Raw genomic sequence first — 14,625 nt, 5'->3', positions numbered from 1 at the left:
CTAGGTATGGAAATTGCATAGTGGGCCATGAATGCTCACAAAACTGGGGGTTGGGGTGCGGGAGGTGGTGAGGGCTCCATCTGAAGGTGTGGGCTCTGGGGAGGGCCAGAAATGAGAAGTTCAGGGTGCAGGAAGGTACTCCAGGCTGGGACTGAGGGCTTCAGAGGGCGGGACGGGGATCAGGGCTGGGGTAGAGGGTTGGGGCGTGGGAAGGTGTCAGGATGCAGGCTTTGGGTGGTGCTTAGCTCAAGCAGCTCCCAGAAGCAGCAGCATTTCCCCCCTCCAGCTCCTACGCAGAGATGCTGCCAAGCGGCTCTGTACACTGCCCTGTCCGCAGGTGCCACCCCTGCAGCTCCCATTGGCCACAGTACCCGGCCAATGGGAGCTGCGGGGGCAGCACTTAGGACAGAGGCAGCATGCAGAGCCCCCTGGCTGCCCTTATGCATAGGAGCCAGAGGGGGGACATGCCGCTTCTTCTGGAAGCTTGAGGGCCAAATTCGAACGTCTGGGGGGCCGGATGTGGCCCCCAGGCTGTAGTTTGCCCACCCTTGGGCTACAGGTAGATCCAAGCCATGGAGGTGCCCAGGATTACACACAGGGCCTTGGTACTCTCCATGCCCACTGCCGGTCCGGACACATGCCGCCCCCGCACCCCCCACGGTGCTGTATTCTGCTCTCACCAATACTTTGCCATTGATGCATTGCGCCAGGGGCAGCCACTCAAAGACCTCGCTGAAAAGCGCAAACATCTGGGCTGTGTATTTGGCTTTCACTTCCCCCTCGAACCCGTAGATCTGGTTCATGTTATCCGTCTCGTGATTCCCTGGGGGCCAAGGAGACGGGGGAAGGAGGAAAAAAACAAAAATCAATCAACCAACGGGGGACCAGCTGGAGAGAGGAGAGCTGCTGTCGCCCCTTCCCCAGGGCAGAGGGAGGGATGGGGTCTGAGGAGTTCACTGCAGCAGTGTATTAATAAAGGTCAGTGTGGCTCATCCCCAAGGAAGGCCCCTGGTCACTGGGCTGATTTGACAGCTCTGCTGTTCCCAGGCTTCGTGAATGGGCCACTCACAGCCAGCGGTAACAAGGGGGAAGGGGTGAGTTTTACTGCTTTAGAGATTCACCGATGCCAAGGCCAGACGAGAGCATCTAGTCTGACTCCTGCATGGCACAAGCCAGAGAACTGCTCCCAAACAATTCCTTGGAGAACTTAGCCATTCGAGTTGGGCCCACTGGAGCGAGACGGAGGGGGAAACGGGGTGTCATCTCATTAACCCTGCGCTACCTGGCTCCCTCATGCATTTCTGAGTGAAAGTCAAGCGGTGGCTTTTAACCTGAAGTTAAACCTCGCCTCCCACACTCTAGTATCTAAAAGCACCTCTTAATCCTTAATGCATTTATACTCCCAGCTCTGCAGTGAGGCCAGGGAGGACTAATAGATGATGATAGGACTGAGAGATGGGGAAATGGAGGCGCAGAAGGACTAGGGGACTTGCCCCAGGTCACACAGGGAGTCTGTGGCAAAGCTGGGACTTGAACTATTGTGCCCTAACTACTGAGCCATCCTTCCTTCCTCTCTGGAGGCTCTACTGAGCCTCAACTGGCTTGCGAGCTGGGACGCTTTCCTGTGTTCATACAGGATTGGAAAGCAGCTCCCACATCTCCATCTGTTTAGCTGAAAGAGAAGGTGAAGGGGTGACTTGATCACAGTCTGTAAGTACCCATATCAGGAACACATATGGGATCACAGGCTCCTCGATCTAACAGATAAAGGTCTAACAAGAGCCAATGGCTGGGAGTTGAAGTGAGACAAATTCTGACCAGAAATGAGCTAATTTTTAACCATGAAGAGAATCAGCCAGTTGCACCAGTTTACCAAGGGCTGGGCTGGATTCGCCATCCGTGGCCATTTTAAAATCAAGACTGATGGTTTTTCTAAGGGCAGGTCTACATTACAGTGACGCTCTGAGATTGATCCACAGGGCGGTCGATTTAGCGGGTCTAGTAAAGACCCGCCAAATCGACTGCAGATCGCTCTCCAGTCGATTCCCTGTACTCTACCCCAGACGAGAAGAGTAAGGTAGGTTGATGGGAAGTTTTCTCCAGTCGACACCCCCGCGGTAACTCGACCTGAGGTACGTTATTCATGTAGCTGGAGTTGGGTCGTGTAGCTCGACTTATCACGGTAGCATAGACATAGCCTAAGATACTGGCTCCAACAGGAATTGCTTGAGGGAGGCTCTCTGGCCCGTGCTATAAGGGGGGGCAGACCAGATGATGCCTTGCAGGAAGCAATCAATGAAACAAAGCACTCTGGGACTGGCAGGTCTTAAATGTGGACCTCGTGGCTGCTGCTCAGTGGAGGGCCTCTAGCTGTGGTAATTGCTCCTCTCACAAGAGTCACCCAGAGCCTGAGTTGGTTGGCAAAGTTCAGCTTCTCAAGCATGCAGAAGGGTGAGAGTGGTGGCACCTTTCTCTCGTTCCTGGCAGGGAAGAGGTTAATATTGCTGCCCAAGGGGAGTGGCAACAGCTGCTATACAGGAGTGATCGCTCTGGGGAACTTGGTTCTTTTGTGGACGGGGGCGTCAATTTCAGTGGGTTTAGCTCAAAGCAGATTCTGTGATTGGGCTGGTGAATTTTCATGCCCGTTTGGTTCGGCTGAGTTAGCTTTAGGGCAGGGGTGCGCCCAGGTCTTTTCAGTTACGCAGACTTAGCTAGAACCATGAAATATCAATGGCTTGGAGACTATGACCCACCCAGAGACCAACTGAAAGGGCGCGAGAAAGCTGGGAAAGGAAAGGAAAGGCGCGAAAGCTGGAGCATCCAGGAAATTCTGCATTTCCATGATGATTCCCATGATCCTCTGCAGCTGGGGAATCCCAGAGACAGAAGGTAGATCTGGAGAAGCCAGTTTTGCTAAGAAGGGAAACGCCAACTCTGGGCCTCAGCTGCAGGCTGGGGAAGCACCAGGAAAACAGTCAGCGGAGGGGATAGTCTGGGGGGTTCTAGCCCCGACTTGAGTACAAAGCAGGGCTCTCCAGTGGCTTATTCCCCCTTCCCCATCCCCAAGGTGGGATGGGACTGCACTTACCACGGAGTAAGTGGAAATGATCCGGATACAGCAGCTTAAAACCGAACAGTGTTAATATCACTTCCACGGAGAAGGAGCCGCGGTCAACAAAATCCCCATTGAATATCTGCCAAGGGGGCTGCGCTCAGGAAAAAGGGCCCAGGCATCACTCTGGGATGAACACTGCGATCCACCTTAGGTACTCGTGTGCCCCACATACACACCCTCCACACTACTGCGGTACTGAAGCAAGCAACTCTGGGAATTGCCATTTTACAGAACCAAAGCACAGAGAGGCTAACGGATTGGCTCAGGATCACACAGGGACTTATACCCTGTCTCCAAGCCCTAGGCTGGTAGCCCTAGCCACTGGGCTGGGCTTCCTTCCCGCCCTTTCAGCACCTTCCCTCTCCCCAATGCTGCTTTTCTGGAGCCACTTTCCCAGTCCCACTCAAAGGTCTGACAGATGGTGGGTAGCCCTCCTCCAGCTTCTCTCCCCGGAACGCATCTCAGAGGCATCCCAGCACGCCCCAGCACCAGTGTTGCCTCTAATTTTTCCCACGCATGTGTGGAATGAATTTTGTTATGTGCACCAATATGGAGGTGATGTGTGACACACCACAATTCATGTGGTGGGGGTGGAGCCAAGGGGTTCGGAGTCTGGGAGGGGCCTCAAGGCTGGGGCAGAGGGCTGGGGCACTGGGATCTCCAGCTGGGGGTGTGGGCTCTGGGATGGGCCCAGGAATGAGGAGTTTGGGATGCAGGCTGCCCCGGGGCTACAGTGGGGAGAAAGGACTCCTCCAGCTATCTCTCCCCGCAGCAGCACCTGGGCTACGGGGGAGAGATGCCTCTCCTGCGGCAGGTCCGGGGCTGCACTGGGGTCAGGGCACCTCTCCCCCGGCCGTGGCAGGTCTGGGGCTGGGCTGGGGTCAGGCTGCATCTCCCCAGGCCGTGGCAGGTCCGGGGCTGGGCTGGGGCCAGTGGGGAGAGGTGCCTCTCCCCACCATGACAGGTCTGGTACTGAGGAAGAGGCATCTCTCGCCGCTGCAGCCCTGAGCACCTGCATGGCACTTAACAGGCTGCTGAGTGACTGTGCAGCTTAGAAGGAATTTAGCCCAGCACCAACAAGATGTAGTTTTAACTCATTCCCGACTCGTACTCTGTTGTCAAGCTCAACAAAGAAATTACCCACCCCAGCACGGCAGTCAGGAATGCGACACAATGGGAGAATAACCTCTATGCTGGTCAGGACTGTTTCCCGCACAGTACAAATGGGGAAACCGAGGCACAGGGAGGGGACGCGATACATCCCAACACTGGAACAGAACCCAGGTCTGTCTCCTAGCCCTGTCACCTCCTGTTCTTACAGAGCTCCTCCATCCACACACGTCACATGCTGGATCAAAGGGGGAACCAGCCAAGGATACATATGGGTTCGTTTCAGACGGCAGCCCGTTGAGTTCAAATATATTCAGCAAGTCATAATACTGCCCGTGGGTGTCTCCACACACGGTGACCTTCTCTGTCTGGAAGAAGAAAGGCCGAGAGAGGAGAAGAGGAAAAGGAGACAGAAAACAAGTAAAAACTCAAGCCAGACAGAGCTCCTCTCCCCCTGCAGGATCCCACAGCACTTTGCAAGAGTGGCTTCAGCCCACTGTGGATACACGGTCACCTCTGAGGTGGGACGTGGCAGCTGTTTATACTGGGATCCCTCACCCAGCACAGAAACTCAACCACGTCTGGGGTGGAGCGTGGCAGCTGTTCATAAAGTGATCACTTCCCCATCCACCTCTGGAGGGGGCGTGGCAGGTGTTTAAACAGGGACTGCTCACTGTTCTAATAATTGGGCCTATAAATTTACCCTAATTGCAAGGTCAATTCTAAAAAGTGAGTATATGTTTAATAAGCTATAACGATGACTGTTGATGGGAAAAGGTGCCAAAGGAAGACAAAAAGTTTGAATCAGTCTAAACCAAAGGCCTACTGACATAATTCAATGACTGTGTTACGATCGTGCCTGGTAAACAAGTGTGGGACTAGAAATCAACAAACCAAAATTGTTGTGTCGGAAAACAGGCTGAATGGCAGATAAAATAATGAGAAGTCGGGTTATTCCAGCCATCACATCCTTCCAAGGTCCTCCAAAAGAGACTTCAGGGAAGGAGAAAGCTGGCAAACATGGGAACAGTTTACCAAGAGTTGTGGTGGATTCTCCATCACCGACAAGTTTTAAAACCAGAGTGGCTGGTTTCCCAAAACATCTCATAGACTCTAGGACTGGAAGGGACCTCGAGAGGTCATCGAGTCCAGTCCCCTGCCCTCATGGCAGGACCAAATACTGTCTAGACTATCCCTAATAGACATTTATCTAACCTACTCTTAAATATCTCCAGAGATGGAGATTCCACAACTCCCCTAGGCAATCTATTCCAGTGTTTAATTACCTTGACAGTTAGGAACTTTTTCCTAATGTCCAACCTAAATCTCCCTTGCTGCAGTTTAAGCCCATTGCTTCTTTTTCTATCATTAGAGGCTAAGGTGAACAAGTTTTCTCCCTCCTCCTGATGACACCCTTTTAGATACCTGAAAACTGCTATCATGTCCCCTCTCAGTCTTCTCTTTTCCAAACTAAACAAACCCAATTCTTTCAGCCTTCCTTCATAGGTCATGTTCTCAAGACCTTTAATCATTCTTGTTGCTCTTCTCTGGACCCTCTCCAATTTCTCCACATCTTTCTTGAAATGTGGTGCCCAGAACTGGACACAATACTTCAGTTGAGGCCTAACCAGCGCAGAGTAAAGCGGAAGAATGACTTCTCGTGTCTTGTTTACAACACATCTGTTAATGCATCCCAGAATCACGTTTGCTTTTTTTGCAACAGTATCACACTGTTGACTCATATTAAGCTTGTGGTCCACTATGACCCCTAGATCTCTTTCTGCCATACTCCTTCCTAGACAGTCTCTTCCCATTCTGTATGTGTGAAACTGATTGTTCCTTCCTAAGTGGAGCACTTTGCATTTATCTTTATTGAACTTCATCCTGTTTACCTCAGACCATTTCTCCAATTTGTCCAGATCATTTTGAATTTTGACCCTGTCCTCCAAAGCAGTTGCAATCCCTCCCAGTTTGGTATCGTCCGCAAACTTAATAAGCGTACTTTCTATGCCAACATCTAAGTCGTTGATGAAGATATTGAACAGAGCCAGTCCCAAAACAGACCCCTGCGGAACCCCACTTGGTATACCTTTCCAGCAGGATTGGGAGCCATTAATAACTACTCTCTGAGTACAGTTATCCAGCCAGTTATGCACCTACTTAATAGTAGCCCCATCTAAATTGTACTTTCCTAGTTTATCTATAAGAATATCATGCGAGACTGTATCAAATGCCTTACTAAAGTCTAGGTATATCACATCCACCGCTTCTCCCTTATCCCCAAGGCTCGTTATCCTATCAAAGAATGCTATCAGATTAGTTTGACACGATTTGTGCTTTACAAATCCATGCTGGCTATTCCCTATCACCTTACCACCTTCCAAGTGTTTGCAGATGATTTCTTTAATTACTTGCTCCATTATCTTCCCTGGCACAGAATTAAACTAACTGGTCTGTAGTTTCCTGGGTTGTTTTTATTTCCCTTTTTATAGATGGGCATTATATTTGCCCTTCTCCAGTCTTCTGGAATCTCCCCCGTCTCCCATGATTTCCCAAAGATAATAGCTAGAGGTTCAGATACCTCCTCTATTAACTCCTTGAGTATTCTAGGATGCATTTCATCAGGCCCTGGTGACTTGCAGGCATCTAATTTTTCTAAGTGATTTTTTACTTGCTCTTTTTTAATTTTATCTTCTAAACCTACCCTCTTCCCGTAAGCATTCACTATATTAGACATTCCTTCAGACTTCTCAGTGAAGACCGAAACAAAGAAGTCATTAAGCATCTCTGCCATTTCCAAGTCTCCCGTTACTGTTTCCCCCTCCTCACTGAGCAGTGGGCCTATCCTGTCCTTGGTCTTCCTCTTGCTTCTAATGTAATGATCTGCTCTAAGAATGACTGTGGGGAAGTTTGCTGGCCTGGGTTATGCTGGAGGTCAGACTAGATGACCACAATGGTCCCTTTTGGCATTGGAATCTATGAAACCATGAGGCTGGCTGACTTAGACACATGCTTCACCATCATGACTGCTACACTCATCATCTCCTGGGACCCTGGAACGTCTTCATCCCAATCCTGAGACGTATCCTGACCGGCCCGGCCCAGAGAGAGGAAGCCAAACGACATCGTCACCTCCAGCAGCTCCGGCTAAATCCTGAATGCTACCTAGGACATGAGACTTTATCTCCTTCCTCCAATATGCCCTTTTCCTTCCCTACTTTATTTCTTCTCTTTCCCGTGTCTCTCCATTTTCCTTCTGTATAAGGGTATGTCTATACCACCCGCCGGATCCATGGGCAGCGATCGATCCAGCGGGGATTGATTTATCGCGTCTAGACTAGACACGATAAATCGACCCGAGAGCTTTCTCCTCGCCTCCTGTACTCCTGCGCGGCGAGAGGTGCAGGCAGTCGACAGGGGAGCAGCAGCAGCAGTCAGCTCACTGCAGCGAAGACACCACAGTAGGCCAATCTAAGTACGTCGACTTCAGCTACGTTATTCACATAGCTGAAGTTGCGTAACTTAGATCGATCCCCCCCAGTGTAGACCAGGGCTAATGAGAGTCTGGCTTAGCCAGCCAACACTACTGTAAGCCTTGGACCAGAAAGAGGCAGCCTAGAGCAAGGCCCTAAACAGCCCGATGCTAGTACGAGTTTGCCGGGTCTCAGAGTGGCTGATCAGACCACGGGCAGGGCCTGAGTTTTTCCAGCAGCGAGGCTGCAAGTGAAAGTTGACCGCAGAGACAGAAGCTGCCTTTTCTGGCTTTCCTCTTGCGGCTGTTTGTCTGGTCTCCTCTTATCTTTCAGACTGTAACAGCAGCCGCTCAAGCGCATCTCAACTAACTTTGTCTCTTTTCCCCAAATGTATAGTAACTATCATCTGTAATGCCACCTAAAAGACTGGCAGGGACGGGGAGTTTCTTTCTAAAATCTGACCAGCGAGAGGGAAAGGGAACAAGGGATACCATTAAAATGAAAGCTTGATTTAATATTTTACATTTCAAACTGTTTTTCCTTATTTTCTGTATCTTGAATAAAAGATTAAAATGACGTTTAATAATGTGCCTGCCGTGGTGCTAAGCCGGCTGCGGTCCCCACACGTTGTTTAACTCTGTTTAACGCTGGACAGTTGCAGGGCCAGGTTAACGCTTTTGACTCGTTGGGCCCATACGCTCCATCTAAATTAATACATCGGTGGTGAAATGCTCAAGTTACACCACAGGTATTTTGGTCCCCAAGCAGCCTGTGGGGGTGGGGTATGAAGCCACCGGAGATTCTGCTCACCCAGCACTGCGGGTTTGGGATCCAAACCTGCTCCCTGGTTATACAAAGTATGTCCCAGGACCTGCCACCCCAAGGCTGCAGAGAAGGGTACCCACCTCTTTTAACGTGGTTTCTACTAGAGTGGGAAGTTTAACGAGCACCTCCTTCACCTGCACCAAGATCTGCCCAAGGTGAAAAGGGAAGAGTTAGCAAGGGCAGGAAATGAACGACACAGCCCTGTCTCCAGATACAACAGGTCCCCTCCCTTCGCCAGCGTCTTGCTGGCCGAGTCCCTGCCTTGCAACCAAGGGGCCTGACACACAGGGTGGACAGTTCAGCTCCCAGCATGCAATGTGCAATCTCGATGACTTGGAAGCACTGCATGCTGGGACATGTAGTCTTGGTGGCTTCCTCTATGGTTGCAAGCGGGCTCCATTTTACACCCTGGACTCCTGTTGGCCTGCCGTGGCAGTCTTTGTCACCCACAGCCAGGAAAGATGATGCCAGCTCCTTCCAAAGAAGGGGGCGAAGGATTCCACCCATGAGCCTTCTCCCCCATGGCAGGACAGGCGGGCAATTACCTGATAGGCACATTTTCTGTGGAGTTTCTTTTGATCCTTGTACCATTGCATTAACTCCTTCATGAACGCTAGCGTCACCTTCCCGTTGTCCAGCTTGGGCCCACTGTACTCGTCCTCGATGGCTGGCAGAGGCGGAGACGGGAGAAGAGGAGAATCACTCATTAGCAACAGGATGGCACCCAATAGTCCAGAGCCCTGCAGGCACTGCCCCACCTCCCTCCACTGCTTACACGGGCTGCCCACTTCCACCCTACACATCCCCAGCTGCACAGGAATCCTCTCCTTCGTGCATCAGCTCCGAGTATTTAGAGCCAAGGCTGCCACAGAAAGGTCGCCAGGGGACTGATCCTGCCAGAGGCAGAGTCTCCTTGATTCCCACTCCAGAGGGTGTTCGACACATCATGGGATGAAGCCCCATCGGCTTAAACAGGCCCTGGAACCAAAGACATTCATCTGACAGAGGGACAAGCCACTGATCAAAAAACCTCCATGAATTGTCCAGGGGAGCTCGGCAGAGGAGACTAAGCTGGCACAGGCAGAGAAGCGGATTAGGTGCATGTTTTGGGCACTGGAGCTGCTCTCAGGTAGAAAGAACTGATTCCTACCACAAGCACAAAGCTCTGCTGAGCGGATGGATGGTCCTGTAGCCATTTGTTCGGTAAAGGAGCCGGCACTTGGAATTTGTAAGCACTCCTCTTCCCAAACGCTGAACAACACGGGCAATTAACCACTGGAACCAACTCCCAAGAGAAGGGGTGGATTCTCCATCTCTCGACGGCTTCAGGTCAAGACTGGACGACTTTCCGGGAGAGACACGTTGTGGTGGGCTAAGTTAAGGGGCTCAGCACAGGGGTAGCGGGATGGGTGTTATACAGCAGATCAGACTACATGACCTAACAATCCTTCCCGGCAATAAAATCAAGGAATCTGTGCCCCCAAAGGGTCAGAATTTCAAGAGCTCTCAGCACCCAGTAGCATGAGTTCTTCAAAAAACTGGTCTAGGTGATGATTTGCTATGATTCTTGAATCATCAAATCATGTTTCCTTGTAATTTTCCGGGGGGGGGTGGGGTCTATTTATAGACGCCCTGGGATTGTTGCTTTAACTGCTCAGCTTTTCCTAACGGTTGCTTCCTAGCTACTTCTTGGCCTTTCCCCGTATTATTTGCATGACTCTAGCACCCTGGAACCCACCCCATTTACTCAGCTCAGCAAGGCAGGAATGCCGGTCCAATTCCAAACAGCGCGTCTTGCATTTACACAGGCGCTGACTTTTATCATCTCGCACGACACAGTTCACTTATGGGTGAGGGATGTTAACCGCAGTTTGCGGAGTCAGCTCTGACTCAGAGAACCAAAAAGTTAGAGGTGAAGAGCCCCAATAAACCGGAGCTACTCCAGTGGCTCCCAGCGAGCGGTCTGTCAGCAATACATGACAACACATCTACTATCTACCGCAGACACACCCTTGAAAGCAAAGAAGTAAAAAAAGGGTGAAACCATCAGCGGTGCTCTGGCCCCTTTACGCCGAAGAGCCAAAGTGGTGTAAAGGGGTCTAAACCCCCCAAGATCCAGCCAGGCCAGGATTCTCCCCGGCGCAGGCACTGTGGAAGCTAGCTGTAAGGCTGTCAGCAGAGGACCCTCTCAGAAGCGCTGGCATAAGGGGGTGTTGGGGTCAGGACGCAACCTATAGTGCTGTGACTTAGACAGGCCCCCAGGACTATCTAAGATATGCTGGCAGGGCCCTTCCAGCCCCTGAAGCACCCTAAGATTGGGAGGGCATAAAAGTGGCTTAAAGCCACCCTAGTGCCCCCTCTACTCTCAGCTGTACTCTAGCTCTCAGCAGACCCCCCAAAGGCACCCAGAGTGTGTATCTTCTACTCCTCCAGCCAGACACCACCCTCCACAGCCAATACACCACAGCCTTCGCAGCCATGTCTCACCCTCATCCTCCCAAACACACCCTATGAAGGACACGGTCAAGTCACGGATTGTATAAATCTGGCACTCTGTAGTTGGAAGAGGACACACATTCCTCTCTTGCCTGGCCAACTGAGTGGGTTGACACAGGGCCAGGCTGACAAATCTAAGATCCCAGAATGTCTGTAAATAATCCAGAAGCCAGGAGGTTACAAGGAAAAATGATTTGGGTGATTCACCCAAAAAAACAAAAGGGGTGGAGGGGGCAAAGCCTAGCCACCTCACCTGCATGGTGTGTGAAATAGATGGCTTTGATCCTAGAGCCTGGTTCCCCGAGCCACCAGACTACCTGGGCCTCTTCCTGAGACATCTGAAACATCAAGGGGAAGAGGGAGCCTTTTGCTCTTACAAATGAAGCAAATTGGATCTAAGTCACTGACAGAAAACAGCCCACAAAGCTCTTCTGGCAGAACCCCTTTTTACGAGCTTGGCACGGCACTCACTCCAAGGGGCTAACCAGTCTGAGTGTGGTTTCCAGAGTCGGGAAGCCTGGGTCCCTGCCATAGATGACGCAGGCCCTTCTGATACTAGCAGAATGGGGGAGAGGGTTACAGCCCCTGATCGGGACTTGGCAGAGCTGAGTTTAGTTCCTGCTTCCGCCATGAACTCGCTGTGTGCTCTGGGGTAAGAATTTTCAGAAGTGACTAAGCAGGTTTTCATTAAATCAACAGGAGCTGGGTGGCTCAGTCCCTTAGGGCTGGGTTTTCAAAGATGTTTAGGAGCCTAAAGATGCAGCTAGGTGCTTAACTAAGGTGGGATTTTCCACGGTGCCTGGGCAGGTGAGGTGCCAAAACCCCCACTGATTTCACCTGCTTCGGTGCCTCTGAAAATCCCACTAGGTGCCAATCCGCGTCTTTAGGTGCCTAAATCCCTTTGAAAACCTGCCCTAAGGGTCTGAGGCGCCTGAGTCTCGATGACTTTGGCTGTTTTACAAACGGGGTTAAGGTGCTTTTGAAAGATTTATTCCTAATCTTTCTGGGCCTCAGCTCTTCATCTGTAAAACAGGGATAGCGATTGATCCTTTGTCCCTCGCCTTATCTATTCAGATTGCAAGCTCCCCTAGGCAGGGACTAACTCACTGTGCCTAGCAGAACGGGGGCGCTGATCCCTAGCACATGTTACTTACTGTATAGATAGAGTCAAAAGCAACCGTGATTTCCCAGTTTCCAATCCTGGGTTTTGGTCATGAATCAGCAGCCTTTGTGGTCAGGGTAACACCACTCCAGGATGAATCTGCCCCAATTCTCTGCAAGGATGCCAGAGGCACACGGGAGAGCTCGGCTTTGTCAGAATCATATACACATATTCCTCTCCAGCAACGTCCTTGCAGTCTCATGGCAATCACACACACGAGGTGTGGCGCGTGTGATTGTGGCATGTGAGCCCAGATTAAAACTACACAGAGGCCAACTAGCTATTATGTTAGGCCCAGAGCCACATCTTTTGGTAGCTGCGTTCATGAGACATGCATCATTTGCGAGGCACTTATGGCAAGATACCCATGCAATAGGAAGCAAGACCAGATCGTAGTCTCCTCTGACTTCCTGTACAGCACATGCCAGAGTATTTCCCCTGTACCGAGCCTAATCACTTGTGTGTGACAGAGGCGTCTTTCAGCAAGGCAGCCGGGCTGGAGAACCCACCACTTCCCTGAGCTGTTTGTTTCAGTGGTTAGTCACCCACACTGGTAAGCATTGGTTCTGATTTCCAGCTGGAATTTCTCCAGCTTCACCTGCCAGCCATTGGTCCCTGTTCTGCCTTTCTCTGCAGATGTCAGAGCCCTTCATTCCCCCGGGATGTTCACCTTGGGAAGGAGCTTAGACACTGTAATCAAGTCACCTCTCAGTCGTCTCTTGGATCAGCTACCCAAATCGAGCTCTGTCCGGCCCTGGCCCGCATTTCTCCAGCCCTCAGATCGATCTCCTGGCTCTTTTCTGCACCCTCAACAATTCTGCAACATCCTTTTTTAAAACGCAGGCACTAGAGCTGGAGGCAGCATCCAGCATCGGCTCACCAAGGCCGGGTACAGAGGGAAAAGCCCCTCCCCGCTATCCCCGTTTCAACATCCAAGGATCCCATTAGCCCTCTGTGCCCCAGCGCTGCTCCGGGAGCTCATGGTAACTGCCCCTCCCCCAAGTTAGCCAGTTCTCCCCCAGCACCCCTGGAATCCATGTGACCAGAGAAGCCAGGCCTGGAGACCCGCAGCCCAACTCACTCATGCTCTCTATGTCCAGGGAGTCAACCACGGAGCGCTTGTGCTCATCGCTGGCGATGGCGCGCTCAAACGCCTTCTGCTTCACGATCTTGTTGCACTCCTGATACTTCATCTTGGCATCTTTGTCGTTTGGCTTCACCTTCACCACCTGGAAGGGAGAGAGCACAGAGCCCATCGCAGGCCAGCGTCAGGCAGGAAGGGGAAATGGAGGGAAAGGCAGACACAGGGGCATGGCAAGGAGAGGCCCGGGAAGTGTGAGACTGGCATTAGGCTGGGAGGCACGATTCCTGGGTCCTATACCCAGCTCTGGGTGGGGAGTGGGGTCAAGTGCTTAGAGCAAAGGGGCTGAGAAGCAGGACTCCTGGGTTCCATTCCCAGCTCTGATAGGGGAGTGGGGCCTAGTGCTTAGAGCAGGGCAGGCTGGGAGTCAGGACTCCTGGGTGCTCCTAGCTCTGTAGTGCTGGGCACACCGTTTAGTCTCACCCACTGAAAACACGGTGACCGCCTTAATAGACAACGTCATTATTGAGGGAGGCGGGGCCTGCATCCTACCTAGTGGCACTATAACGCTGCTGGGTGAACCATGAGCAGGTGGGACCTGGACACACATGGGGCAGAAGTTAGGGGGCTATTTTTCTGGACATCACCACACCTATGTGTCCCAAACAATGGGACCTCTCCCTTTCCCCAGGGGAGACAGTTCACAGTCTAGCCTGACCAATGGGAAACATTCCCCAGGACAGGGGCTAAAGATCCCTTTGTTCAGTTCATCCCCGTCCTACCTGTCCCCCATCCTGTTTCAACCCATCACCCTCCTGGATGCAGACGCCCTCCACGGCTAGCTCTGCTCTCAGCTACACCCAGGTGAGGTTACCAACCAGGTGGTGGCAAAGGCAGAACTCGAGCCAGAGCGTTGCAACGCCAGAGCGGACCGCGGCGCTGACGCTGGGTTCACCGCACAGCGCCCTGCTCACACTCACCGTCTCGTAGTCACGCAGGGCGGCCTTGAACTTGCCCAGGGCCATGTTGCTGGTCGCCCGCCGGTAATAGCCTTTGATGTACTTCTTGTCCAGCTCAATGGCCTTGGTGGCGTCGGAGAGCGCGTAGCCATAGCACTCTGTCCGCAGGTAGGCCAGGCTGCGGTTCCCGTAGTAGATGGCATTGGCGGGGTTCAGGTCGATGGCCTCGCTGTAATACTTCACAGCGTTCTCGTAGTCCTTGCCTGGCGAGTAGGGGCAGAGCGGAGACGGGGCGTCAGCAGGATGACCAGGCCCGAGCAGCTCCGGGGGAACCATGAGCATTTTGCAGGGGTAACAGATCCATTCAGGGGCAGCAACAGCAGCAGGAGGCTGCCTACAGGCGT

The 14,625-nt window shown here is 52.0% G+C and overlaps 1 protein-coding gene across 1 annotated transcript in view; it reads right to left on the bottom strand.

Moving 5' to 3' along the window:
- Nucleotides 1–14,625, bottom strand: part of PPP5C (protein phosphatase 5 catalytic subunit) — a 49,712-nt gene that overhangs the window by 16,063 nt on the left and 19,024 nt on the right. Inside the window, exons 2-8 of the mRNA XM_050928542.1 lie at nucleotides 14,243–14,484; nucleotides 13,263–13,410; nucleotides 9,069–9,190; nucleotides 8,604–8,669; nucleotides 4,495–4,593; nucleotides 3,089–3,194; nucleotides 681–823 (exon numbers count right to left, since the gene is read on the bottom strand). Of these exons, the coding sequence (XP_050784499.1) occupies nucleotides 681–823; nucleotides 3,089–3,194; nucleotides 4,495–4,593; nucleotides 8,604–8,669; nucleotides 9,069–9,190; nucleotides 13,263–13,410; nucleotides 14,243–14,484 (926 nt within the window). The remainder of the gene's footprint in view (nucleotides 1–680; nucleotides 824–3,088; nucleotides 3,195–4,494; nucleotides 4,594–8,603; nucleotides 8,670–9,068; nucleotides 9,191–13,262; nucleotides 13,411–14,242; nucleotides 14,485–14,625) is intronic.

Source organism: Gopherus flavomarginatus, chromosome 18, assembly GCF_025201925.1.
Source record: "Gopherus flavomarginatus isolate rGopFla2 chromosome 18, rGopFla2.mat.asm, whole genome shotgun sequence".
In the NCBI taxonomy this organism is placed as follows: domain Eukaryota; kingdom Metazoa; phylum Chordata; order Testudines; family Testudinidae; genus Gopherus; species Gopherus flavomarginatus.
Note: the sequence above shows the minus strand (reverse complement) of the source record. Positions and strands in the feature narration are given on the sequence as shown.